Here is a 25,894-nt window from a genome sequence, read left to right as displayed (position 1 = left end):
TGGAATAGGGATGAACATTTTTCCTGAAAACAGGAACAGTTTCTCTTCTGGCAATAATCGTGTGTTGTTCTGGGAACCCTGGGAAACTGGGCTTGTTTTTAAAGGTATAAGCTACCAGTAAAAATATGTTGCTCATATTTCAATAAGCAGGAATAAATAAACAAGGAGATAAACCGATGGGTTCCCAACGTGACAGCTTTAGTGTATTTGGCGCCATTATTTTGGCATTTATGATATGAATCAATATCAGAATGCACACAATATGAACTCAGGACACAGCTTGAACTTCGCTAGAGGTTCACTGCCTGTGACCGCGCTGCTGTGAGAACAGCCCTGTGGAATTTATCGTTTAACAATTCTGTGTTGTATAAACAAACTAAATTTCGTTAAACAGAGCAATCTGGCATTTCCCGAGTCATTACAATAAGCAGAGAAGGAAGTCATGTTCTGTTAGCGTGTAGTTTACATGATGGTCCAAAGCAAAGCCATACAATTTGAAATATATAAAAGCCAGCGAACACTAAAAATTCACGTCATAGAACGTTAATTTTACTTTTCAACACTTTACTTTTTTTAATGTGTTAAACATTAGACAATGCAGTGGGTTCAGCGGAACAATACGATATTGATAGTGCTTGCTTCGAAAATCAAATTAGTAGTCCAAGGCCTACGTGCTCTCGCATTATAACTAAATAGGCTATAATCTATAAAACATTTGTGAAACCCTGAGAAAAAATTAAAATATATAACAGAATGGCTTATAATAACTACAAAATAGACTTGGGCCTATTACAAATGAAACCGACATTAGGCCAATCATGAATAAAATTATCTCCCTAAATAAAAAGGCGTAGACCTGTAAGGATTTGCATGACTTCTTTGGAAATGTTCACACCTTTCTATCTAACTGTCAACAGACAGAAAAGGCCACAGACGTAGCCAGGATTGTGACAAACACGTCAAAAAGCCATTGCAATGTTTTAAGAAAATGAAACCACATATGTGACGGGTGCTGGAGAAAAGGTCCGCAAGTCGCAAATCATGAAATCACGCTAGGAGGCAAAAAGGGTTTTTAAATTTTTTTTTTTTTTTTTTTTACTGTTTTCCTTTTTTTCATATTACGAAAGTTAAAGTGTTGAAGAAGTCACTCAATAGAATAAACAACATTTTTAGGGTCACTAAATACTTATAATTTGTCAGCAAAGTCGGCTTGTTTTAGTGATTCTTACAGCCGGGTTTTGGAGGCGTGATGGGGGTGCAGTTTAATTAGCATGTTTGATTTCGTTGGCTATTGTCACTGTTTCGGTCAAGCCACCACCCATAAATAAAGCCGTGTGGTAGTAGCCTATGTTTGTTTACTGTGTGATGTTGCTACAATGGCGGATGCATATCTTCTTCAACTATTTCAATGTATGACACGTAATTTGAAAGTTTATAATCTGCACTTTCATAATCTGTAAAAAACTGAAAAATGACCTTGCCCTACTCAAGGACCAAAACACCAGCACCTGTCACATATATTTAAAATGTCAAACAACAGCACCGGTGTAAGCAAATGGAAAACATGTTTGTGTGTCACCACAATTCTCAGGAAACAGTAAACAGTTTGGCTGGAATAAGCCAGAACCTGTTTCCCGGCATTAAACCCTTATCTGGAAAGGGCTGTTCTGCTGGCCAGGGAAAGCCAGAAGGAAAGACATCACACTTATTGTGCGAATGGACTGGGGAAATGTTTGATTTATCCAATTTATCAATAATTTGAAAAGGTAAATTCTAAAAGTATGAACAGTATGTACATGAACAAGAAGCAGTAACCAGAAAGCACAACTGTGACATTCTGGTTCTACCACATTGCCTAACATCATCTATCAAGCACAACAAAGCTACCAGCAACTAGCAGTACTTGAGAATCTTAGGTGGAGTTCTGGTTAACAATTCCAAACAGTCCATCACCTGATAGGTGTCAAATACTTCAAAAAGAAAAAAAAAAAGCTGTGTGACAGCTATGAGCTATCGTCAGCTATCGTCAGAAATAAAAAAAAGGGATAATTGGGAAAAAAAGCCATAACTGGAAAAACACCTGCTAGAATTATCAAACCATCAACAATTCCATCATTGATTAGGCATCAGACCAACTAGCTGAAGTGTGCTCATGGCTTGGTAGAATCTACCCGATGATGTCATCGTGTCCTTTGGCTCCTTAACCAGTTTTTTTTCCTCAAAGAACAGCAAAGGTGCTTTAACCATGTAAATCAGTTCTGTGCTTTCATTATAGATTACAGCTTTGCGTTTACCCCCTTTTTTACGTGGTGACCTCAGCACAGCAGGGAAAGAGAAGGATTTAAGACTGCTGCATTGCACCTCCTCCTCCTGTAAATCCCACCCTGAGCAACACACCTAAGAACGTACAGCTCACACTCACTGTGACGCACTCCCATACAGATACATGAGCGAGAGAATGTTTTGATCACAAATCCACCCTCTTTAATTGCAACCTAATGTTAATCGGCACTGTACAGATGCACAAATCACCCCACCAAAAACTGTCGCTGCTTTAATTAGACAGCTTTAGCTATAACGACACTGTAGGAGGTGCGATCTGTTTATGGTGAAACAAATGCTGTGTGCCTGTTCAGGCTTGGGTTCCAAAGGGAAAAAAGCCATTTCAGAGACGTGATATCTTTCTGCCACACATCAGGTGAGCATACTTGCATTCAAGTTTCCAGCTAAGTACTGTACATTCCCCCTTTTATTGAATTAACATTTCTTTTGTAGATATCCCTATCAAACAATTTCCCAATTATTTTAAAAGAACTAATTTTTCCCATGAATATTTGCAAAACTATCATTATGTAGCTTTATTAACCTCAAAAATGCATATGTAATAAAACAATTAACCTCATAACATTAATATGTAAACATTTTTATAGCATTAGAAATTGCTCTTAACCAACTCTTCCAAAAGGCATCTCCTTTGGGTCTGATATCAAGTATAAAAATATCTGCGTCACAAACCAGTTTCCATGCACTTTGGCTGTTCGCTTGCAGCGTTTACCTTTTAATTATATAACAAAACTAGACATATTAATTAGGTTACATAATTGTAGCTGAAGAGAGGCACCCTAACTACAATTTCAAAGTAAAGTCTTAAGTTTCAAGAAGCATGCTTCGTTATTATGTAGGCAGAGCCAAGCGAGCTGTTATTCTATAGTAGGAATGCACATCAAAAAAAAGTTGGATAATCTTCCTACACCAGATATATGGGGGTCTGATAGGCAGGATTAAAATGTACTAGACACTTAATACTATATAAACAACATCTTTTTGAAAGCAACTGAGTAATAGCCATTCATTAATCAAGGTAAAAAAAATAATTTATTTGATCACATGGATGTTTCTTCTGTGCAAAACATACGATTTGATAAAACTGCTTGTGGACAGAGTATTACAAATTACAGTGATTTTGCACTTTGCATTTAAAACAAATCCCTTTAAATATTGAAATTAGCAAGGGCAGGTAGAGAAAGCATGGGACATTGCAATTGGCTGAGAAACTCAGTATTGTAATTGCTGAGGGAAATGCATGTGCTTCGTGTCTCTTGGGCAACACAAAAATCAACTAAATGCATACATTTAATCACATGGCCCAATCAGGAAGCTTTTTTTCCTCTTGCAGCCCACATGGACAGTGTATCAGAGATGTGGGTGCATGATTTAACCCAGGATAGCTAACAGTCCACCTGCTACTTTTGTATTTTTCACTCCATTCAGCAGAAAAGCAGAGTCACAGACCCCAGAAAGAATCAGAGCACAGAAAGTGCCATCGGAGGGAATGTGGGGGGAAGGGGTGTGGGGGGGGGGCTGGTGGATTAACACATTGGTCAATTCAGCCACCCCCTGAACCACACCGCTTGCCCACACTTTGGGGCAACTTGGGTGTACACTCCCACCTGTGTGTGAGGCTGGGTTGAGGGGGGCGGGGTACACTCCCACCTGTGTGTGAGGCTGGGTTGAGGGGGGCAGGGTACACTCCCACCTGTGTGCGAGGCTGGGTTGAGGGGGGCGGGGTACACTCCCACCTATGTGTGTGGCTGGGTTGAGGGGGGCTGGGTACACTCCCACCTGTGTGCGAGGCTGGGTTGAGGGGGGCGGGCGCAGCGGCGTCTTGGGCTCCCCGGGGCCTGCCGGAGGCGGAGGGCAGTCCCCTGGCGCCGGGGTTCCTGCCGTGCCTCAGTCGGTCCTCCCTGTCCCTCCGCTCGCGCTCGGCATCCTCCGCTGCTCTGTTGGCTCCCTGCTCACAGGAGGGGCCTGTCAGCACAGCGGCCCACCCCCACCACCACACGCCCCCCCCAGCGCAGGCCCCCCACTCACAAACTTCAGCATGTTCCAGTCAAAGACGTAGTCGTAGGAGAAGCCCTGTCTGTGGAAGAGGTTCCTGAACAGCTGTCTCAAGTAGGAGTAGTCGGGCTTGTCATCAAAGCGCAGGGAACGACAGAAATTGAGGTATGTGGCAAATTCAGCTGAAGAGGGAGGAAGGGCAAGAGAGAGAGAGAGGGTAAAATGCCAATCACAGCACTATGAAAAAGATAAACATCCAAACTGCCATCTAGTGCTACATACATGGGTATCCCTTGCACAGGACCTCTATGGGAGTGGACATTTTCTTCTCGCTGATGCGCTCGTATTTCTGCCTCTTGGTGGCGGCCTTGAGGCCCTGCCAAGGCAGAGACCCCAGGTTGAAGTACATGAGCACGTAGCCGAGGGACTCCAGGTCATCACGACGGGATTGCTCTGCAAGAGGGAAACAACAAGGGAGTCTAAACTGAAACACAACTACACTTTCAGTTGGTATTCTTTCAACGTCTCTCAAAACACATTGGTCACATCCCTGTGGACCCTGGAAGACCGTATTGAGGCTAGCGCGAGCACTCCACTGCAGCAGTACTTTTGCTGGGGAGAGTTGGGTCTGCGTACCGATGCCCAGGTGCGTGTTGATGGAGGCGTAGCGGGCTGTGCCGGTCAGGTTCTTGTTCTCGCGGTAGGGGATATGCTGGTGTGTGCGGGCGTCCCGGTATTTCTTGGCCAGGCCAAAGTCGATGATGTAAACGAGGTTGCCCTTCTTCCCGAGACCCATGAGGAAGTTGTCGGGCTTCACGTCTCTGTGGATGAAGTTCTTGGAGTGGATGTACTCGATACGACTGATCTGCAACACATTTTCAGAGCAAACATGGGTGCTTTTCTAAACACCTGTGCAACTATTTTTTTTTTTCCACAGAACGCACAATACGGACCATTGAAATGCAAAAATGTCCTTCGCCAAAAATGTGGATGTGGTGCACCAAAAAAAATAAAGGAGATATACCAGCTTGATGCACATATACATTTGATATTAATTTACAAAATGCATTTGAATATAAAATCACTATACCACCTACAAAACTGCTACAAGAGAAGACAAGTCTGGAATGGTTTCTCAGCTCCCTTCTTACTCAACATTTTGTACGTTTCGATAAACCTGCACAAAGACCTCGAAACGATAATTGGCTGCACTAAGACGCTGCCAAGGAATTTTATCCAGATGCAAAACAAAACCACAAAAAGATTAACCAAGGGCACTTGGAGAACAAAGCGAAACACAGTGTGCTTGATCATCAAATCTCACCTTTATCGGTGACCTCTTGTCTGTGCCAGGTTAAGAAAATGATGTTTACAAGTTTTCAGTATTGGTAAGAAAAGAAGAGGGAGGGATGAAGGAAAAAAAACCCAAGCACGAGCACGTTCCTGAACTTGCCATGAAAACTCTCCCTGGTCATGCTGCAGAGCTGAGTGGTAAAATGGCTGGAATAGATGACCTGGATTCAGAGGAGCACCTTAAGAGTGCTAACTCGTTACTATGCAGCATGCTGCCAGGCTGTCTGAGGGGCTGGCACAGGGGCTGGCACAGGGCACTGTTCGCCTGTTCGGTGTGTTTCAGCAGTCCTGCAGTCGTGCTGCTCATTTCCTCAGGTAAAGGGCAGAACGCAGCAGGACTTCTTTCTGCTGAGTGTTCACATGTAACTTTGTACCTGACAACCAGATTTATTTTATTTCAAGACCTTTAAAACCTTGGGAGAATATTCATTTCTGGTTGAACGTTCGTTCTTGCTTTAGTGAGCGCCCCTGGAATGAGGAACTGTGGGATGCCTAGTCATTCGGGTAAATTTCAAAATCTTGTGTTCCCTCAAAAAATTTGAATGGCATTGAAGAGATTCACATGTTGCCTAGAGTAAACAGCTCATTCTGCACTCCCCTACTCTAGTCAAATCAGCAATTGTTTGATTATGACTGAAATACAGGCGTGTGCAGCCTTACCATCTGGTCAGCCAACAGTAAGACGGTCTTCAGGCTGAACTTCCGAGAGCAGAAATTGAAGAGGTCCTCCAGACTGGGCCCCAGCAGCTCCATCACCATCACATTGTAGTCCCCTTCAGCACCACACCACTTGATCGCTGGGATGCCGACTACAACACAAGAAAAACAGACATGAGGAACAGACACAGTGCAAGATTATCACAGGCCATTTTGTGTGGGGCTGCACAACATTTATACATGTTCTGCAAGGTGAAGAATAAAGAGCCCCACCATGTGGTAAGGAGCAGAACTGTGCACGAGAAGATGGAGGTGACCTAAAATGAAGGACGGCCTTTATTCTGCCCAGCTGGATGTGTATTACAGGTTAGGTTATGTCGCTGACCTATTTTTTTATTTTTTTAAAATTTTTTATGAACAAATGATCGAGTTACAAAACAGAGCGGTACTTGGGTCTAACAAATAGATATATATTTTTTCATAATTCAGAGACCACACCAATTCGACAAATTGTAATAATTTTTCAGAAGATACTTCTGAATATTTCACTGGTACATTATTGAGGAACAATATTTCTGTTTTTTTATGTTCACAGGCTTACCACTGTCAGCTACATAGCCAAAATGAGCCCACACAGCAGAAATCGGAACATTCTTGGGAACAATATTTTCATTCATCTTTGGCAGCTACACCACTGTGGTGCATATACACGATGCACATGCCCTATTCGCTAATGAGCACTGAAGAGTCGGTTCCAGCAGTACTGGAGAATATCACCTAGTACCTTTTCAAGCGCTGTAGCATTTGGTTGTACTGAAAACCGACACAACCAAAGGGATAGGTCGGAGCATATTAACAATCACCCCCCTCAGCAGCGCTCTATAAAACAGACCCCGCTGATGTCTGCTATAAAACATGTATGGCCTGACCTTGGGCGTAGCTGTAGGGCGATCTGCAAACAGACCTCGCAAAAAACACCACTTAACCGCAAGATAACCTCAGCAGACTCTAATGAATGAAAACATACTCGCTGATGACTTGGGCAGTGCCGTGACGGCTGACGGCGCTCTGCGCGTAACCCTGCGCCTGCTCTACGAGGGCAGCAGCAGAGCTTCACTCCATTAGCGCGCGCGCGTGCGCTACTGCACAGAGCTAACGGGAGCGTGCGCAGGCTGCAGCGCCTCCAGCAGCTGCTGCCAGCACTCAGGCCCACGCTGCCCTTTCCCGCTGCAGGTGATGCCTTCCCCAGCAGCGCTTCTCATGGCTCAGCACTCTGCGCGGCGCGTCACGCAGGTCAGCTATTTCTGTGCGCGGTCTGTCCCCACAGCAAGCCCCGCCCCCTGCCAGTCAGCCCCCACATGCCCACCGCGGAACAAGCCTCTGCCTGCGCACACATTACCAAATGAGGAAGTGGATGTGACCGTTACAACTGCTGCCTACGGGGAAAACACATTAACACTTTCTTTAGAATGGCTCTGAAGTAACAAATCTGCAAAGCAAACAGTTTAAATGAAGAGTTGGTAGTGCTAATTATCAGGTGGGGTACTTGGGCTGAGCACAGTAATGGGTGGATGAATAAAGAGAGCGAGAGAGTGAGAGAGCGAGAGAGCGAGCTCTTTCTGCTTGCCCGGCTGTGCAGTCGCCCCAGTGGAAGAGGGGGAGGGGATGTGTGCCTCAGGCACAGTAGCGGTTCAGACTGGTGTAAAACACCAAATGCCAGGACCACAGAAAATAGAGCCTCCAAATGTGCATACACGCACACCGTATAAATCACAGGCCGGCACGCCATGAATATTCATCTGAGCGAGGCCTGGGCCCCACCCCCACGCTCCTGTGAGAACGTCAGTGTCCGTGAGGTGTGAGGGCGGTGCTGGGAAGCGGCTCACTCTGTGTGGGGCTCCAGCTCTGGCCAAATGGAGCGCCCAGCAGGCTAACGTTTCAGGCACCTGAGCCAACATTCCTGCTGACACTCTACCGGGGGCGGGCACAGTGAGCCCAGAAATCACAAGACTGGTCTCAGCAACCTGCACAGGACCCAAATCACATTAGTGCAGGGAAAACGCTGTAGGCTACTGGGTAAAGTGTTCTACAGGTTATACTGCAATTTAAAGTTGCTTAAAATGCACCTTCGTTGATAATAATAATGCATTCTGCATGACTGTATACAGTATATAGTGTTATTGCAGAATCCGACCTGGAATAATTTAACACTGCAAAATCCCATCTAATATAATAATGTATAGAATTTAAAATACCCAAGCCTCTCACACAGCTGGACAGCGGATCAGTAAGGGATACTCTTGCATTAGACTGTAAACACTCTTTAGCTGTTCTCAATACCCATAAGACCTACTTCACTTTAAAGTGAAAAACAGACATACATGTGTTCATAGAGAACATCCCTCAGCATTCCAATGAGTCAATTTAAGTCTTGGCAAGCTGACTAAAGGTAATACAATGTGCAAATGAACAGAAGGCATACTGGGAATTTCTGAAGAAGTAAACAGGGAAGTAATAAACTTTTTTTCACGAGTAGAAGGTTGACTTCTGGTTCATTGTGGTAGGGTAGGTAAACGGGAACATTTCTGCAGAGCACAGTGTCAGACCTCATCACGCACACGTGCAGCTCGCTGTCTGCTCGTACGCGGTCACGTTCAGACACAGCTGAAAGAAGCAGTCACGACACAGGAAATAAAGAACGGTCCACCCACCACCTGCACCTGCAGGAATATTACTGCAGAGAAGAGGACAGCTGAGAACACTGCCCCGCTCCATAACACAAGAAACGGGTTCCGTTTAACAACGACAAGTCCAAGGGGCTTCTCAACCTAATCATTTAAACACACAACAAATTCCTAAAAGCAATTTCTAATCCAGACAGAATTCTTAAACAGCCCGGACTTCACAAAGGGAGCAGAGGGAACCTAATAAAGTCCTGCCAGGCTACTCCATACGCTTGCCAAGAGCGTTACTGTGCAAAGCCACCAAAGAGACAAAAAGACTACCTTCTTACCTCCTCGCCCCCCACAGTGCCTGACACTCATTTAATTCTGCAGGAGGCCAGCAGCCAACACCATTCAGCATGGCATGGGCACTCCGCTGGGTGTGTGGTGTGTGTTAGGAAGCGCACACAGGGGAACACGGAAAGGCTCACCTCCCCCCTGCATCATCTTGTAGATCTTGCTCTCGATGTGGAGCTGCGGATGTTTCGTTTTCACACATTCCAGCTTGATGGCCACTTCTTCCCCCACCGAAATGTCTGTTCCTGGAGGAGAGGAGGGAGAGGAGCGCGTCAGCCATTTACTGAGAGGAAACCGGTTTTATGGGCTATGCATCGAACATTCTGTGCATTCCAGTGCTTTCCACATAAATCTGTGTTCATTACCGAAAAGAACAGTGTTACTCATTCAGTGCCATCACATCAAATCTTCTTAAAAAACACTTTATAACGTCAAAAAAGAAGCAAAGTGAAAACCTCAAATATTTCATGTTTAATCGTTTAAATAATGAATGAAGACAGCTTTTAAACAAAGCTTGTTAGGTTTCTCTGGCTTCACTGCAGTGGAAATGTAAAAGGCCTGTCACCCACTGATGGTATAAAAGCCCTAACCTCACCCAGCGGGTGACCTGCATCTGAGCAACGAAAGCCCATTAAAATCCTGTCAATGTCAAGATCTGCTGTTCTGAAACTGTGGAAAAATAATCACACGAGTGTGCATGGGGCGAACACTCAAAAGCAAGAGACGTAAACACCAGGGCATTGGGCCAAACAACGCCGGCGCTCTCCTCCCCCCACCATGCCAGCCTGAGAGCGCGAGGGCACGCCCACTTCAATACCCAACAGCTCCTGGGCACATGCAGACAAGCGTTACAGCGCGTCCACTCCCATTGCCTCTCCTCATGCCAGTCTGGCCTCTACATGCACTGACAGGCGGAAACAGCCCTAAGAACATAACCTCTCTCCAGAAAGAGCCCGCTGCCATATTTAACTAACATAACGATTTGTGACAAGGAAAACCTGAGCTCAAAGCAAAGGAAGACTTAGAGCCCGCATGTCTTAAAACTTCTGACCCAAATTAGTCACGCCTGGATTAAAAGCCCTTTCATCTACAGCCCTTAAGTGAATATCCTAATGTACACCAAAAAGAGTAACAGGATTACCTCTAACGAGATTACGTCCTTTGATACCTTTTCCACACAATCAGAGGCTCGTGCCAGTGTCCTTCACTGGCAGAGCGCTCTAAACTCTGTCTACATGTTGCGTCATGCGCAAGTAAAGCAAGGATGTAATGCGGTCTGTTAACTGCATTGGTTTTAAAATCTACTCTGATTTCAAACGGCATCTTGCAAGCCCATAAAACACAAACAGTGACAATTTCATTGGCCGACCGACATCAACATCCACAAGGCTACAGATTACACATATAAGAGAGTGGAGGCCTTGGCACATAATGCTGTTCTACTGTAGGAGAAAAAGGGTGTAACACCAGACCGCAAGAAGGAGGGATGAGGAAAAACAAATGTTCTTCTGCTGCACAGGTCTAATGCATGACAGATCCATTCCTCTGTGTGAGCTATGGCAGTCAATTTAAACTAAAGGAAAGATATTGAAATCTTTTTTGACGATGAGCAGCACAAAAACTGGTCAGAGAAAGCCACAGTGTCTGCACACTTTCCTTGTGGCAAGGCATTCAGCCAGATAAACCACCATTTACTATAGTCTGAGTCAATATGGCATCATCCCCTAGTTGAATATACAGGATGACTTCCAAGACTAGGATTGTGTAGATCTTATGTAAAGTAACATGACAACATTCGCTCATTGTGCAACGAATGCAGCTTCCAGAAATTAGTGAACTGATTTCTTCTGTTGCATATAGAATTATCAGAATGATCCTTTAGCATTACTGCCACATTACAGTCATTGTGCACACATGTAAATAAGAATTCTGATGAACTTAATTGCATGTGATATTTCCTTTCCTCTTTTGGGAAATCTCCACAGGAAAAATATACTATGTATTTCAACTTGATCGAAGGGAAGGTCCACATAGACTTAGTGGAGTGCACACTAGCCGAAGACCACAAAACCCATCAGCCCTCTGTGAGCGATCTTTTTAATGACTGCAACTGTGGTGATGCGATGAGGGATTTTACAAGCATTAATGCACCTCCTGTTTTGAAGCCTACATTATATCAAGATGAACGCAAGACAACAGGATTGAAGTTTTTAGTTTGCTTGTGAAAAAGACAAACATGTGGATGATAAAGAAAAGTTGCAACTGAGTGGGGAAAATCAGGTCCAGCTGTTACTCCATTTCCAATATACTGAAACTGAATAACAAAGTATAGGGTGTGAGAAGAGGTACCTACAATTTTCTGTTGTTCACAATTTTTAAAATTACAGGATGTCCTTGAAGGATAACTGAATGTTAACCTTGTTATACAAATCAGGAGGACCCACTGGGACCATGTAGGTAAATGCAGATGTAATGTGTCTGTCTTGAATCGTGCCAAAATGGAAATCGCTCCCAACAGGCAGGCCACAGTGTCTCCATTAGTCTGCCAGAGGCACTGAAGAGCTGAGAGCGTTCTCTACGGACTGAACAGAGGACAGGAACGTCCCCACACTACTGGTGTGTTCTTGTTGTGGTGTGCTTCAGGTCCAGTGTGCTCTGCAGTGCCTGAACTGCATTAGGTTGGAGGACACGACTGGAATGCCTAGTCAGGGGTGACGGTAGGGCAGAGCCTGGGGAAACGCATTCAAATAAGGTTTTGTTCAAGTGAGGATATAGGGTGACTGTTCATCATGTGCTGCCCGGTCGATTGAGCAGCGTTACTGGGGTCAGCTGGGGTCAGGGGAAACCTGAGGAGGGTCTGAACAGGATTAGCAAACGATTCCATACATCACAAACAGCCACCACTGCTCAAAGGGTTTAACAGCATGCCTTCCAAAAGAAACAAAAGTGTGACTCAAGGAAACTTCTGCCCACAAGCCTATGACACGGGAAAACAAACGCAGAAAACCCCCAAATGCCCCATCAACCTGTGGACAGAGGTGTGTGGCCGATCAGGGAGAAAGACACTAATGGATAGGAGGCCAAACAACAGCAGTGCAGCTAGGGAGGTGTAATTAATTAGTACATGGAAAGCCATCTGGTCATTCCCACAAGGGCAGATTCACAGATAACAATCTGAGGTAAAGCAAAGAACAGTATCTGGTAACCCTCTTCAAAAGGGATCCTTTTCTGGGGGTGCTGGGTAGGTCAACCAGTTAAGGCACCGTGTCTCGACCTGATTTGCCTAGGGATCAGTCCTATCGACTTCCAGTTCTGGCACAGTTACAGACACATGAGACACAGATGATGCCAGGAAACACTGGGAGTTAAAGCTAGCTTCCTATTTACCACAGGACTTTTCTGTGCTAGCCTGGGTCAGGGTTATTAATGTTCAGATCACAAGGGGTTAGGCAATGCATATAGGCCTCCAGGTTGCACCATGGCATGAGCTGAACTGACTGTATAAGATACAAGCATAAAAATTGATACAAGCAAAAGTTTGAGAGCAAGATCCAAGTAATCACCTGAATTTGGTAGTACTGAGAGACCTTCAGGGCTCCAGGTGACAGCCATGGAGATGGCTCATCCACCCTGATCACCAGGCACTCTGACAGGAATGCCCAACAGCATTAACCCCTAGCCAGCTACCAAGCAATAGTGCCAAAATGTAATTTGTGACAACAACCCATGAAAATAGCACAATAACAAAATACGTGACACACTTGTTCCTGTTTTAGGGCATGGATAGACCCCACAATTTGGGATCGAATCCCAACCGTGCCAGTGCTGAATGTGGCTGGTAGACCAACAGGAGGATGCATAATTATCAGTAACATTGCCAAGGGCTGGGGAGGGTTCAGTCGAAAAGGACGTGAATTTCATCGTTTCCTAGCGACCAACGATGGTCGAACAGGAGCCTGCAAGCCTGCCCGTTTAGCCAAACGTTAGTTATCTTCCTCCGGCTCATTTTGGAGCATGCCAGACTTGCGAGCTGCATTGTGATAAGTGGTGCTTGACATCACATGCATTGGAGGAGGGTATGGGCTTGTCTGCACTCTCCGGAATCCATAGTGGACAATCCAGTCATGACTGGTAATACACAACTGGACATTCCAAATTGGGGACAAAAGTGGTTCTTTTGATGAGTCATCTCAGAACATTTTTGGTTTAAATAAATTTTCATTGGAATTCAACCTGCAAAGCCCTCTCATTTCTATACAGAAATATGAACCAAGTAAGGGCAGAGAGGCTGCAATCGTAATTATAAGTACAATATTTCAGGCACCAAGGTTTACGGTTACATGGTGAAAAGACAGTGATTCCAGTTTCTGACCACGACCCACAAGATATGACATCGATTCCTGCTGTACACTAATGCACTCAGACAGCTGCATGATTTATTCACCAGACTGATGTTTCCATAATTACCCCCGGTAAAAAAGAAAGGTAAACCCTGCAATTCATTACAATATATTTCTGTTCCACCAAGACAAAGTGGAAAAGTAAGGATCCTCTCTCTATTTGATGTGCATTAGACCTACAGAAAAGGGCTATGGTCTCACTGCATGTCCAGGGCGTGGTGTGTAAGCTGTCTCTGAAGCAAGCCAGGAAAGAATATAGCATGGAGCAGCATGGAGCACTATGTGCAAGTAAAACCATGAATGTAAATGTCGCTGAGCACATAAATGACATGCATGTCCTTGTCAGTGGGTTTGTAAGGGACCACTGCAGTTCCAGCTGGAAAGCAGCCACCAGCTCCAGCGAGTCGGACAGCTCCATTTAAGGAGCAGGTCCTGTTGCCCATCCCCCACTAGGCACAGCTGCTTGTCACAGGGCATCCCCCAGTGAGCATTTATGGCCACCTAACCTTCTAACCTGCTACAGGGCATTCAAGTGCAATTTATTAAGTGCTGTCAATGGACACATAAAGGGGGAACATACAATCGAAAATCAAGGACAACCTAAACTAACAGATTTAATTTCACTATTTTGAGTTTAAGCTAGTGTATTCAGAATGTAATTATGGCATAAGATCCAATGCTTTTATTCTAATGGCCGACCGTTTCTTGCTGCACTGGACAGAGGCCGCCATTAACACTGAAGGTAAAAGCCGGTTCCCCTTGGTACCTGCCGGATCACTGCATCATGGCGGACCGGCACACAGCAGAGCCGAAACAGAGGCAGGAGCTGCAAGGGGTCCCTCAGAGATTTACGGGTCGGCAGGGAGCCCCGCTCCACATGCAGAGCAGCCTTTCCCCGTCTCGGCACAGCCAGAGCCCATTGTCGGAGGGAGCCAGAGGCAGGGCTGAGAGCATTCGCACAGCACTGACTGGCCCGTCTCTGCGCCTCCTACGTCAGGGGCTTTTCAACGGCCCAACAAAAGCCCACAGATATTAGCCATCAGATGGAACATGACTAGACTAGACTAACATTGCACTCCTGCCGTGCAGTTCAACAAATTAATCACTTACAGACAGCATTTATAAAAACCCAGGTCCAGGTTTCTGGATAGAAAGGGTTTGCAAGTGACTGGCGCACACACAAATCAAACTATAAAGCATACACCTCTGGAACTAGAAATACTCATGTTGCATAGATAAAAAAATGATTTTTGTTTTGCTTTTAGTGAACATCAACATTTAATTATAAAGCAACTATTTAATTTGAAAGGCTTTTTACAGCCATGGCAGTCATCTTGATAGGAATTTGATTTGACAAAGAACATTCTATCCCCAGACACTGAGATAGCAAGCAAGTCTGGACTCATCCAGTCAAGAGCAGTGCAAACTGCAACGGAATCTATACCGGGCTATACAGGAGGTAGCTAAGCCACACACCCACATAGCCCTATAAACAGAAGAAAAACCTTACTGCATGTATGTGGATTGTGCTCATACAGTGAATTGTCTTGCAGATTCAATAAGCTTGAAAGCAGTTACTGCAGGCAGACTTTGTACATTTTCCCCTTTCGATATTTTCCTCTGCAGCATTTTACTATGAAGCATTACAGAGCCACAGTATGTGTACGAGTAATCAGGGTTTATGCCTAACGTTAAGGATCAAGCCAAGTATTGTGATTACAAGTATAAATGAACAACCATTTATTACGGTGATAGCAATGGTAAGATGCCAGCTGAAACTCATTTCAGAGCTACAAAACCAACTCCAAAAAACGACACAAGGAACAGCATGTTCCTGGTTCTAGAAACACTTAACATGAGTTAGTTTAACAGCACAGGGAAAATGAGCATCTCTACTGGATGAGAGGCTCAAGGCAGGATGAGATCTAGCAAAGACCAAACCAGATATTGTTATACATGACCATAAGTCTGGTTACTTGCTCTGGAAATATAGGCTGTCGAATGGCTGATGCAGCAATATGCCACCCAAGCACTACTTTAACAGAAAGCAGAATGCTGCATCAACTAGACATTTCTGTTCCACAAAAGCAAGCAGAAAGCCCCAAATATGTTGCCTTTTGCTGTTACAGTAATAATAATGCCTTCGCATGGTTTTCCTACAGCCCCCTTTAGCAGTGCTTCCATGCTTTTATTGGTATACATTTGTGCAAGGGGACGGATATTCTATGCTAGAAAGATTCTAGATGCTTTCAAGGAGAGCCATAAATAAATGTTTCTCAGGCAAAATATTACATCATTTAGTGTTTGTGTCAGTTTGATGCCAAAGCAAATGTAAAAAGCTGTGCTGAAACTTCTTATTCACACACACGGATCCTTCTGTATGCAGGCTACTCTTTGCTGTACACAAACAGTTTATCTTGAGTCAACAAAAGAACTAGGTCAGACTTCTTCTGAATAAGGACTTCTCAAAAATGTGAGGGAAAGGTGGGTTGGAAGAGTGTTCAGCTATGCACAATTTGCTAAGGCTAAGGGAAAGACGATTCAAAAAAAACTTATTTCGGTATTTTCCACGGCAATTAACTTTGCATGCTGCTGCTTTCTACATTTGCTCCTATTTTTATTGAGTGTTTATGTAGATATAATCAAGAGTTGACTGATAAGGAAGTTCTTAATTCTGTCTGCGGACACTGCAAATCTAACAGAAAGTTTGTTACTCAAGGTTGTATGCTTACCTTTTGTGGCAGAAGCACTGGTGCTAGCAAGCACAAAAATTGTCACCAAGATGTTACAAAATGTTACAAAACCAAGTTTGTTAAATAAAATTAGCTAATGTTGATCTATCTAGCTAATGCTAGCTGGTACACATGAAAATCTTAGTAACTGAATATAATTCATGAACTGGTAAACAGTAGCAAATATTTTAGTTAACATGACTTCACAGACCAGCATCTCCCACAAATTTCTCAACCTGAAATGTTTTAAAGCAAACTGCAAGCAGATAGCAACACTTCAAATAGTGATTTTCTGAGGTAGCCTAATTTTTACCTGTAGCAAATTTACTTGTAGCAAATTGGTCGCACAGTAAAACCTGAACAATCTGCCAAATTTTGCTTCAACTGAACAAATCCTTTCAGGGCAGAATGTTACATAAACACGGCAGTGTTGCGCAGCAACAAGAACTGTGAGTGACGTGCCACAGAGCAGGATGATTCAGCGTCCCCTGGGTGTGAAGTGGGGATGAGCGTTCACACCTGCAGCCCCTCCTGAGCAGCCACAGCAGCACAGCTGACCTGGAACTCCCACTGTGGAGGAAGCTGGGCTGGACACACTGCAACACTACAGAGGAACGCCATTTTTCGGACAGCCTAGTCACACGGCCCTCTCTGCCTGTGCCGACAGTACCATGTACGGTGCAAGCCCCTACGAGCAGTTCGCGGAACCCTTCTGTGCAGTACTGACTCCAACACAGACCCCAGCATCGACTCCCCCCGCCAAAACAATGTACGTGCATTGGTTACAGAACAGAATCATGTTTCAACATTTCCCAGCAACAGTAAGGCAGTAGTTTATAAGAGTGATTAAATACGGTTACGCAACCCTAGTGTTTCAGCTGTTGTGCAGAGCACAACCATGTCCAGCTACTTAAGGCTTATGTAACAGCCTCAATCTATCAACACCTGGAGAACCTAGGGAGCTAAAGGGGGATAGAGGTCTGCACTGAACAATGTCACATGTACCTTCTCAAGATTTCTTCCCTTATGGAACAGTAGGGGCACGCATGTTTGTTTTCATTTCTACCAACTCTGCTTTCATTCATTGGAATATCAACATAATGTCATAACACACATGCTAAGTGAGACCTGTTGAGTGTGCAAGTGTGCAAGAGGCCTAACAGACCTAGACTGAGGGCACACGGGACTGAGAGATGCATGGAAACACTGGTGCTGCTCAAACTATCTTGCAGAGATGGATCATTATCCGCGATCACCGCCCGTAATAAGACCACAGACGTAATTCCCAAAAGTAGAAGCTTTAGCCTTCTACATCAACTGCCGCGTGCTTAACTGCTGCCAAGCTGGAAACACGACACCAACAGTATGGAGGAACATGATGTCCTCATTGATTCTTGGAATTTTCAAATGTGCTAGACTCGATACATGTTAAAACGAAACGAAAGTTTATAAGTTCATTGCGGTTATGTTTGCAAAGGTTTTGAGCATTGTGCAATTATGGATTAAAATGGAAATCCCAAAAAGCAGCATACATTACAACCTAATATTATAATATAAAAGATCAATTAATCAGGAATCTTTAAGCCTGTTTATTAAATATGAATATGAATATTAATATTCCACAGACTCCAATGTTAGCTGTAGGACTGCTTCTAACCCCCCTGAGCTCAACCAGGTTAATTGACTGGCCAGACAGCAACATAACTACTAAGTGCTTTTCTTTTTCAATGCACTCAGTGCTGTTGACTTACGATCGAGGGCTGGTTGCTTAACCAACTTGGTTACATGCCATCAGTCTATCGGAGTTAGATGGGTTGTTGGAAGTCTGCCCATTTAGGTTAATTCCAAAATTGAATTCTTATCCCCTTCTGTAGCACTCACTTTTATAACGCAAGCCTGAAAATAATATAGCCAAAATAAAATGGTTACTATTATTGAACCCTTTTTGACTACAGGCATAATCCTGGTCTCTTCTGAAAGGTAACACCTGAGAGTTTGATTTCCAAGAGTGAGAATTACTCTAAATATTGCTGGAAAAAAGTGACAGACGCGCAAACACAGTGGAAGTTTTCTTGCGTAATTTCTTTTCTTTTTTTTTTGGAGTAGATACAGATGCTTGTGGCTGTGCCTGGTAGGCTTAGAAATACAATGGAACCACAGCCACAACACTGGACAAATCCTAGTTCAAATATGATGACAATACCACCAAAATGAGTATTCTGTAGTTTTTTCCTAAGCTATGTCTAGGTGGGTTTCCAAAAAATCCAATTTGGAGACTCCAAAAGGACACGAGGCAACTAGGTATTTGGAGGAGTAAAATACTATATATTATATACCATGTGCTCCCAGAAGAAAAGTGCTGTAATTAGCTGAATTTCCCCCTGCCTTTCACCCTTCCCCACCCCCTCCCTCTCCGCCTTCCCCTTCTGGCAGCAACAGATCTCGAAGACTGTAGAAAATAACTGCATTAGCTATCCATTTATTGAGGTCCACTGATTGAAGTTTTAGTAAAATACCCCACCCCTATCAACATGTCAAATACATCCTAAAATTTCACATGCCACATTTATTATGAAAAGCAGGCCTACTTATTTATAAGCATACTGAATAATAATTAAAATATTTTGAGAATGTATTTTGATGCACACCGATATAAAATGGAATCAAGTTCTTCACTACACATGCCCTCTGCAGTGGAGTCAAAGCTGTTTTAGACATTGTACAATCTTTTGTAGTACAACAACCTATTTGGTATAAAGTCTCAAGAATTTTTTTTCTGGCGTAACATCCTTACACTAAACTAAAAATTAGCAGGTCTGCGTGTTACGGATATATATTTTTTTACAGGTACAATAAGGCCAGTTGGCCAGTGTTCTACTTGCACCAGGCATATTTCCACTGACCTAGCTTCAAAAACAAATATAACCGCTTTAAGGAGATATAGACTGTTGGCATTAAAAAGTGTCAAAATGGCAATCAAAAGCACTGGTTTAAAAAAATTGTAGTTCTTTATTAAATATGAAAATTTGCCAATCACCACCGCTGCCACCTAATTATGGACAAACTCAGCAGTTTCAACAAATGTTGGAAATCTCTGCCTGGGGATTTTGAATTTCAATGTAAGCTGCTTGCAGTTTAACCAAGGAAAAAACAATTATAGAAGTAATAGCCAACTAATATCTAGTCAATTCATTCTCTTAATCACTCAGTTAGCTTTCTAGCAATAAATAAGTTGACTAGATAGCTACCATGTTCGCTGTAAGTAAATCACCATTTTGCCATCTGAGTAAATATGTCAAACCGATTGAGACGTTAGTCAGTATAAATATTAACAAATGATCAAACTGCCAGGCTTACGTAAGTTATTGATAAGAAAGCTTCAGTAGAAAAATGAAATAACGAATGTTAATGACAAGTAAGTTTCGGTGAAGAAAGGACAGCTGTAAAGTTAGCTATTTATGAAAGCGTTAGTTCAAATATTAATGAATGAACAAGCTGTAACATTCGTTTTTGAAAGCAAGCGTCGATAGAGCAATTATCAAGCTGTTGCGTAGTTTCCAGGACGGTAAAATCATCTCTTCCTGAATAAGACTTATTTAGGGCACTGGCCATATTGGGCAAGTGACAGATCAATCAACTGGCCCAAACCCATCTCATAGTGGCCTCCGGCCAGGAGGAATTCCTTATTGTTGAGCTCTGAATTAGGCCCTCTCGAACAGAGGAAACATGGGTGCAAAGTAACTGGAACAAACTTGCAGGACACAGACTTCTAGTTTATGAATCACAAATAGCTGACAAATTTCTGCCAAATTCTTGTTCCACCTGCTTTTCTGTAGGGGCCGAGTGCAAAACACATGTGGAACAGTGCTGCTTCTGTCCTGCGATGAAACTGATACTATCTAACAGGAACCGAGGCAATGTGGCGATTTGTTGCGCTGTCCACTAAACCGTTGTTGTGACGGTGAGGCTTCAATCTCAAGGATAATGGACGTATCTTAAAACACTTTGGAGAAATAACAGTAAGTAATACAGTACAGTACTGAGCATTTTGTATCTGAATCATCTTCACAACCATTTGTACCAAAGTTGTTCACCTGCTGTAGAAAGCAACATTGTTCAGTTGCCACCACCAGTGGGTGTTTTTTTCAGTAACAGCCAGAGGCCATTTTGTCTTCCATAATGAACTGATATTACCAGTAAACACTTGGTTGACCATTGCACCCAATGCTGTTAATGAACAGAAATGGCTTGTGACATCATTACTGGTAAAGTCGCGCTGGGGCTCTGGACTAAGGGTGCTTGATGATTTGGTACTTGTGTAAATGGAAATCACACAAAACGCACAAATGCACACATACACAAAAATATATCTGCATGTCAGAACATGCCACGCAGATGCAATGGTTGGGGTCGAGACCATTAACACTGTGCAGTTCTATATTTATAAAGGTCAAGATTCTCTGCCATGTTGCACTTTGATAGCTTTTTAGTTTGTGAATCTGTTTTTCCCTGATTACACTTCCAATGGTGAGAAAGGAACAAATTAAATACAGACAACAGATCAGTAGAAAATAAACACATCAAGCTGTTAGCACAATATCAGCTGGAGTACAGCACAATCAGTTATCATTGGGGACATTTGCCTGATCGTACACTGACTAAATAAACATTATAAAATATGCAGGCATCTGATGCAGCATGGTAAAAATGGTAGGCGGACTCAACAACAAAACAACAACAAAAAATTCCAATCTGTGTTTATATAATAAAAAGAATTAAAGCATGATTTATTTACATAGGATACATAAGCCACACAGATTCAAACATTATACCAACTCCAAACTTGAATCTTAAACATTATTCAGTACCAGACATATCTTCTAGTACTGTACCAAAAAGTAGAGTTGTGGTTGGTGGTTTTCAACAGTTTTGGTGTGCAGTGGTGTATAATGTTTCAAACATTCGATGAATAAATTACAATCCTTCATTTCCAGTGTAAAAATCCTAGGCTATTCAGTCTTTTTATAGTTCTTCCCATATCAATCCAAGGTGACTACAATAATATGCAAAATCAATGCAATGAGGCAAAATTACTAGCACGCAAACAACAATAGTTCTTCTAACCAAAAAACATCGACCAAACCTTCATATTCACATAAATAATGTTCACCAATTCACGGGGCACTACTTTCACAAAATGGTCACAGCTAGGTTGGGATATGCAAGTTACCATAAATTGGAGCGATTGTTACAAAGGGAAATTGAGCGTTACATTTCCTCGGCGGGTGAAATCTAAGTTTATATAGCTAGTATTATAGTGCGTGTTGTAGAGTGTGTGATTCCCCACAACAACCATACCAGCCAACGTGCAATCAAACCATATGCAATGAGCATGACACGTGACATTTCTTCACTCCCACCACACACGCGCTTTGACAGCTGACATTGCGTAGGTAAAAGTGATCTTTCAACCGATATAAAAACGATCAGTGAGCATGAATCATCGTCCAACTTTGCTAGTACTGACAATTAGCTTGCCAACTTCACATTCTTGCCATTGAAAAACGCGGTACTTAGGCAACCACGCTTTGCCAAACTTATTCACAGTGCTCTTCAAAAAAAAAAAAGAACCCGAATAGGGCTTATGCTGGAATATAATTAAAATGCTAATGTTACCTAGCAAACGTTACGATATTTTGGGCTAGCCGTTACTTTGCTCAACATAAAATTAACTTTCATTACCTAATAGCCTGAGTGAGAATCTAGCGAGCCAATTGCTGAGATTTTTTTAAACGTCTTTTATCTAAGCGACTAAGACCAGATTGGAAGATCACTAAAGTAGCCTACTTTTGCAGTTCGTTTATTAGCAGTCGTGATACCAAGCACATCTCCAGCGTTAGCAGTTAGCATCCGCATTGTTGCATTACTCCTGTTGCTATACATAGCCTGTCAGCCACTGTGCTAGACAGCTATACTGGTTAGCTACAAGCAGCTAATGCTAGCTAGATGACCCTAGTTACGACTATGACGCTCCTAACAGCAATTTAAAATGAAAAACCTGAAGGCATTTTCGACGGAAGTGAGGGATAAATACGGTTAAACCCCCCCAAAAACAGCTTGTGTATTTCGCTAACGTTGCTAGCTAAATACTTCTTTTGAAACTGCTAATGTTATTCCAGCTGGCTAGCCTTCAGCCTTGGGAACATCTAACGTTAGTGTTGGCCAAGCTAACGTTAGCTCGCTAGTCTAAATACGGAAGTGAAAAAACATAATATGAAAAACAGAACTTCCAAAAGTCAGTGACGTGTTTTCCAAACCATTATAAACACCACTATAAACAAGTCAACTAAAAACTGAAGCTGAATCCTAAATAGGTTGACCGTTCTGCCAATATTAACAAAATAGATAGACAGCTATTCTTGCACTTGATAGCTGGTTATAAATGTCACAAGGCAATTCACGTAACATTTGATAGCTAAGGACACAAATTCAACTGTTCTGCTAGCTAAGGTTAACTATGATTTCAGCAGTTGTCCTCACAGACATTCAGGAAGCCAAATGGTAAATGTTTAGTTTAGAAGGACGTTACTTACCCAAATAAATATCTCCAAAAGACCCACTTCCAATTTTTCTGCCGAGTCTGTATCGGTTTCCCACTCTCAGTTCCATGGCTTCTATGTTACGTTCCTGTCTAACTGGGACAGCTATGTAACTAACGTTAATTATAGGAAAATTCGAACAATATTTTCCTTTCAGACCGAGGTAGTTTGACCTATAATAGTCACCGAAACCCCAAACCCTATCCCCTTGTCAACCACACTCCTACCGCTCCCAGGTATATTGGTCCTTTTACAGTCCAATTTTCACCATTGCTTTTCTACCTCCTTGATTTTCGAAATACCACAATATTAGACTTATTTGGAAGCCTGAAATGTGTAGATTATGTTCTTGTGGTTTTCGATAGCATCCCTCTTTGCACAACAGAAGATGGAGGCGGATTTTAATGGCTAAATCTATCTTTCGCAGCTGTCCGACCCTTATTACATTCCTCCTCTTTCTGTGTAATAATCTGATGTAGCCGGGTGACATCATTTCCCTTAGCAACACGAAGTCATTAAATAGGGGGCGGGACTTCGGCAGGGCCGTAGCAGTTAGCTGACTGAAAACAACCAACGAGGCAGAAACTCGGAATCTTATGCAATTTGTCGACCTTACTTTAATGTTGAAATAAAAAAATAAAATAAAACTTAATTTCATTCTAATAGTGGTATTTTTCTAAGAATTGAGGGCTTTGGCAGATGTAAAATAACCATTTTTTTATATGTATTTTTAATTTAATTCATTATGCATAACCTCTATTCAGAAGAGAGATGAAAGACACAAAATAATTCAGAATTAGAGGTTTTTACTATTACAAATAAAGTAATAAGTAATCAATGCCTCAGTATCAGGTGTGTCCTTACGCTGTCTGTGAGTGAGGTTTGACGGACTTGCCTTAAGCCATTTGAGGTTGACCCAGTTGAGAGAACCCTGAAAACAACAGAGAAACGGACAACCTGACAATGTAATGCTATGACATAAGTAGGGTCTATGTTTGTCCTATTCTTCTTCTGACCCTCACAATAGGTTGAAAGCAGGACACACATAGTAACAACAACAACAACAACAAAACAATGCAAAAAGCTACATTGTACATTATACAAATGGGGGAAAAGTGATCTATATAAGCCAGTCTGGTAAAAAAATAAAATAAAATAAAGAAGAAGAAGCTGGTTCATGAAGTCTGTGCAGTCTGCCACAGACCCATCACACTGCAATATTCCAGAGAAACAGTTGATAACTTCCTGCTATCCAAAATGATTCCTCAGGGACGAATAGTTAGCAAATGTTGGGTGTGTGAAGAATGAACATTGTGCTGTAAAAGCTCTCCCCTTGGATGATTTTCTAAATTTCCCCTCCAGTGTTCTCAATATCACACATGTCATGGCTCAGAAGGCATGGTTATGTCTATTGAGAAATGTCATAGTGCAAGAAAGCCAGAAAATACATACATTTGTGCCTGAATCAACTGATACCTAAAAAAACAAATGAAAAGTTGATGGAGAGTTAATGGTTTAATTTCATCATTTGATTTTTTATTGTTCCTGAGGGGGAATTTGGGTGCAGCCAAGTTACCATAGACACTCAAGAATAAATAGGATACATCAACATACATGGGGACAAATAAAAAAATATTTTACAATTATAAAGTTCAATTATTATGACTACCAGATCACAGAAATCTATTACAATTGAATGGTTGGTTCCTAATGCCACAGATTATATTCAGATCAATTTTGAATATAGGTACATTGGTTCACAGCTGAATTACAAAGTTCTAAACAAATACAGCAAGAACATCAACAGCAAAAACTCCCATTGCGATGTGGAAAGCAGCTGAGGTTAATTTCCAGCTCCACCTTGTTGCTCAACATTCTTCTTCATTCAGTGCTCTCACTACGCAAGAGGCAAGTAGTGGCATGTTACTATTGGAATAGGGTTCAGAAATGGCTGCGTGACCATGGAGACTCCCTGTCATACTCTTATACCCACTTCTTTACTGCAAATAATAATAATAATAATAATAGTAATAAAATTTAAACTCCAGGAAGGCCATTGATACCTGTCAGTACTGAGAAATTGTAATGCAGTCATATGATATAGTTCAGAACAAGGGTGCTGAAACAGTGTTCCTGGGCAAAATAGGGCCCACAACAGCTCTTTGATTGAAGAGAAAACATACATGAGCATATGCATTAATTCAGTTAATACAGTCTTCCTGGGCATTTAGTACTTACATTAATATAAATAAATATATAATGACCACAAAAATGCTTGCAAACACCAGCCTTCTTGTAGCAAAAATATGGGGGAAAGTATATGAAATATACTTGTAATATACTAAGCATACTGGATTGAGCCCCTGGCTGAAAATTGTTTTTCATGCTTTTTGGAATTGTGTAATTTTGGTTTATCAGAAACACACTGTTAGTGTCTCACCATTATATGGAGCAATTAGTTTGTGTGCAGCTCTGAGCAGGTCTGGTTTGGCTGGTTGCAAGTATCTCTGTAAAAGTTCTGTTTTGATGTGTCATTTGTTTTTTTGTTTTTACCTTACAGTCAGCAGTGAAACTATGTTCTTGTTGTCTGTCATTGGACTGTTTGATCTAAGTAAACAGGAAACATTTTTACATTACATTACATTTATTTAGCAGATGCTTTTATCCAAAGCGACATACAAAAAGTGCAAATTATGGCGATTGGACAACTACAAATCACAAGTTCAATAAGGTACAATACTAATTTCGTACAGCTACATATAGCCAAGAACACAGTTCAGTTCACACAGTGAACA

General features: G+C 42.4%; 1 protein-coding gene across 3 annotated transcripts in view; it reads right to left on the bottom strand.

Moving 5' to 3' along the window:
* LOC135248450 (casein kinase I) overlaps positions 1-23,580 on the bottom strand; it is a 30,558-nt gene extending 6,978 nt beyond the window's left edge. For 2 of the 3 annotated variants that reach the window (XM_064323117.1, XM_064323116.1), the window contains exons 1-7: positions 23,094-23,580; positions 9,503-9,613; positions 6,352-6,500; positions 4,975-5,203; positions 4,621-4,791; positions 4,372-4,520; positions 4,123-4,291 (exon numbers count right to left, since the gene is read on the bottom strand). In XM_064323117.1, the coding sequence (XP_064179187.1) occupies positions 4,123-4,291; positions 4,372-4,520; positions 4,621-4,791; positions 4,975-5,203; positions 6,352-6,500; positions 9,503-9,613; positions 23,094-23,169 (1,054 nt within the window). In that variant the 5' untranslated portion in view covers positions 23,170-23,580. Of the gene's footprint in view, positions 1-4,122; positions 4,292-4,371; positions 4,521-4,620; positions 4,792-4,974; positions 5,204-6,351; positions 6,501-8,234; positions 8,254-9,502; positions 9,614-23,093 lie in introns of those variants that run through there. The other variant, XM_064323118.1, reaches the window with a different exon arrangement.
* Between the last annotated feature and the right edge of the window lie 2,314 nt (positions 23,581-25,894).

The sequence above is a fragment of the Anguilla rostrata genome, chromosome 2 (assembly GCF_018555375.3).
Source record: "Anguilla rostrata isolate EN2019 chromosome 2, ASM1855537v3, whole genome shotgun sequence".
NCBI classification, from domain to species: Eukaryota; Metazoa; Chordata; class Actinopteri; order Anguilliformes; family Anguillidae; genus Anguilla; species Anguilla rostrata.
Note: the sequence above shows the minus strand (reverse complement) of the source record. Positions and strands in the feature narration are given on the sequence as shown.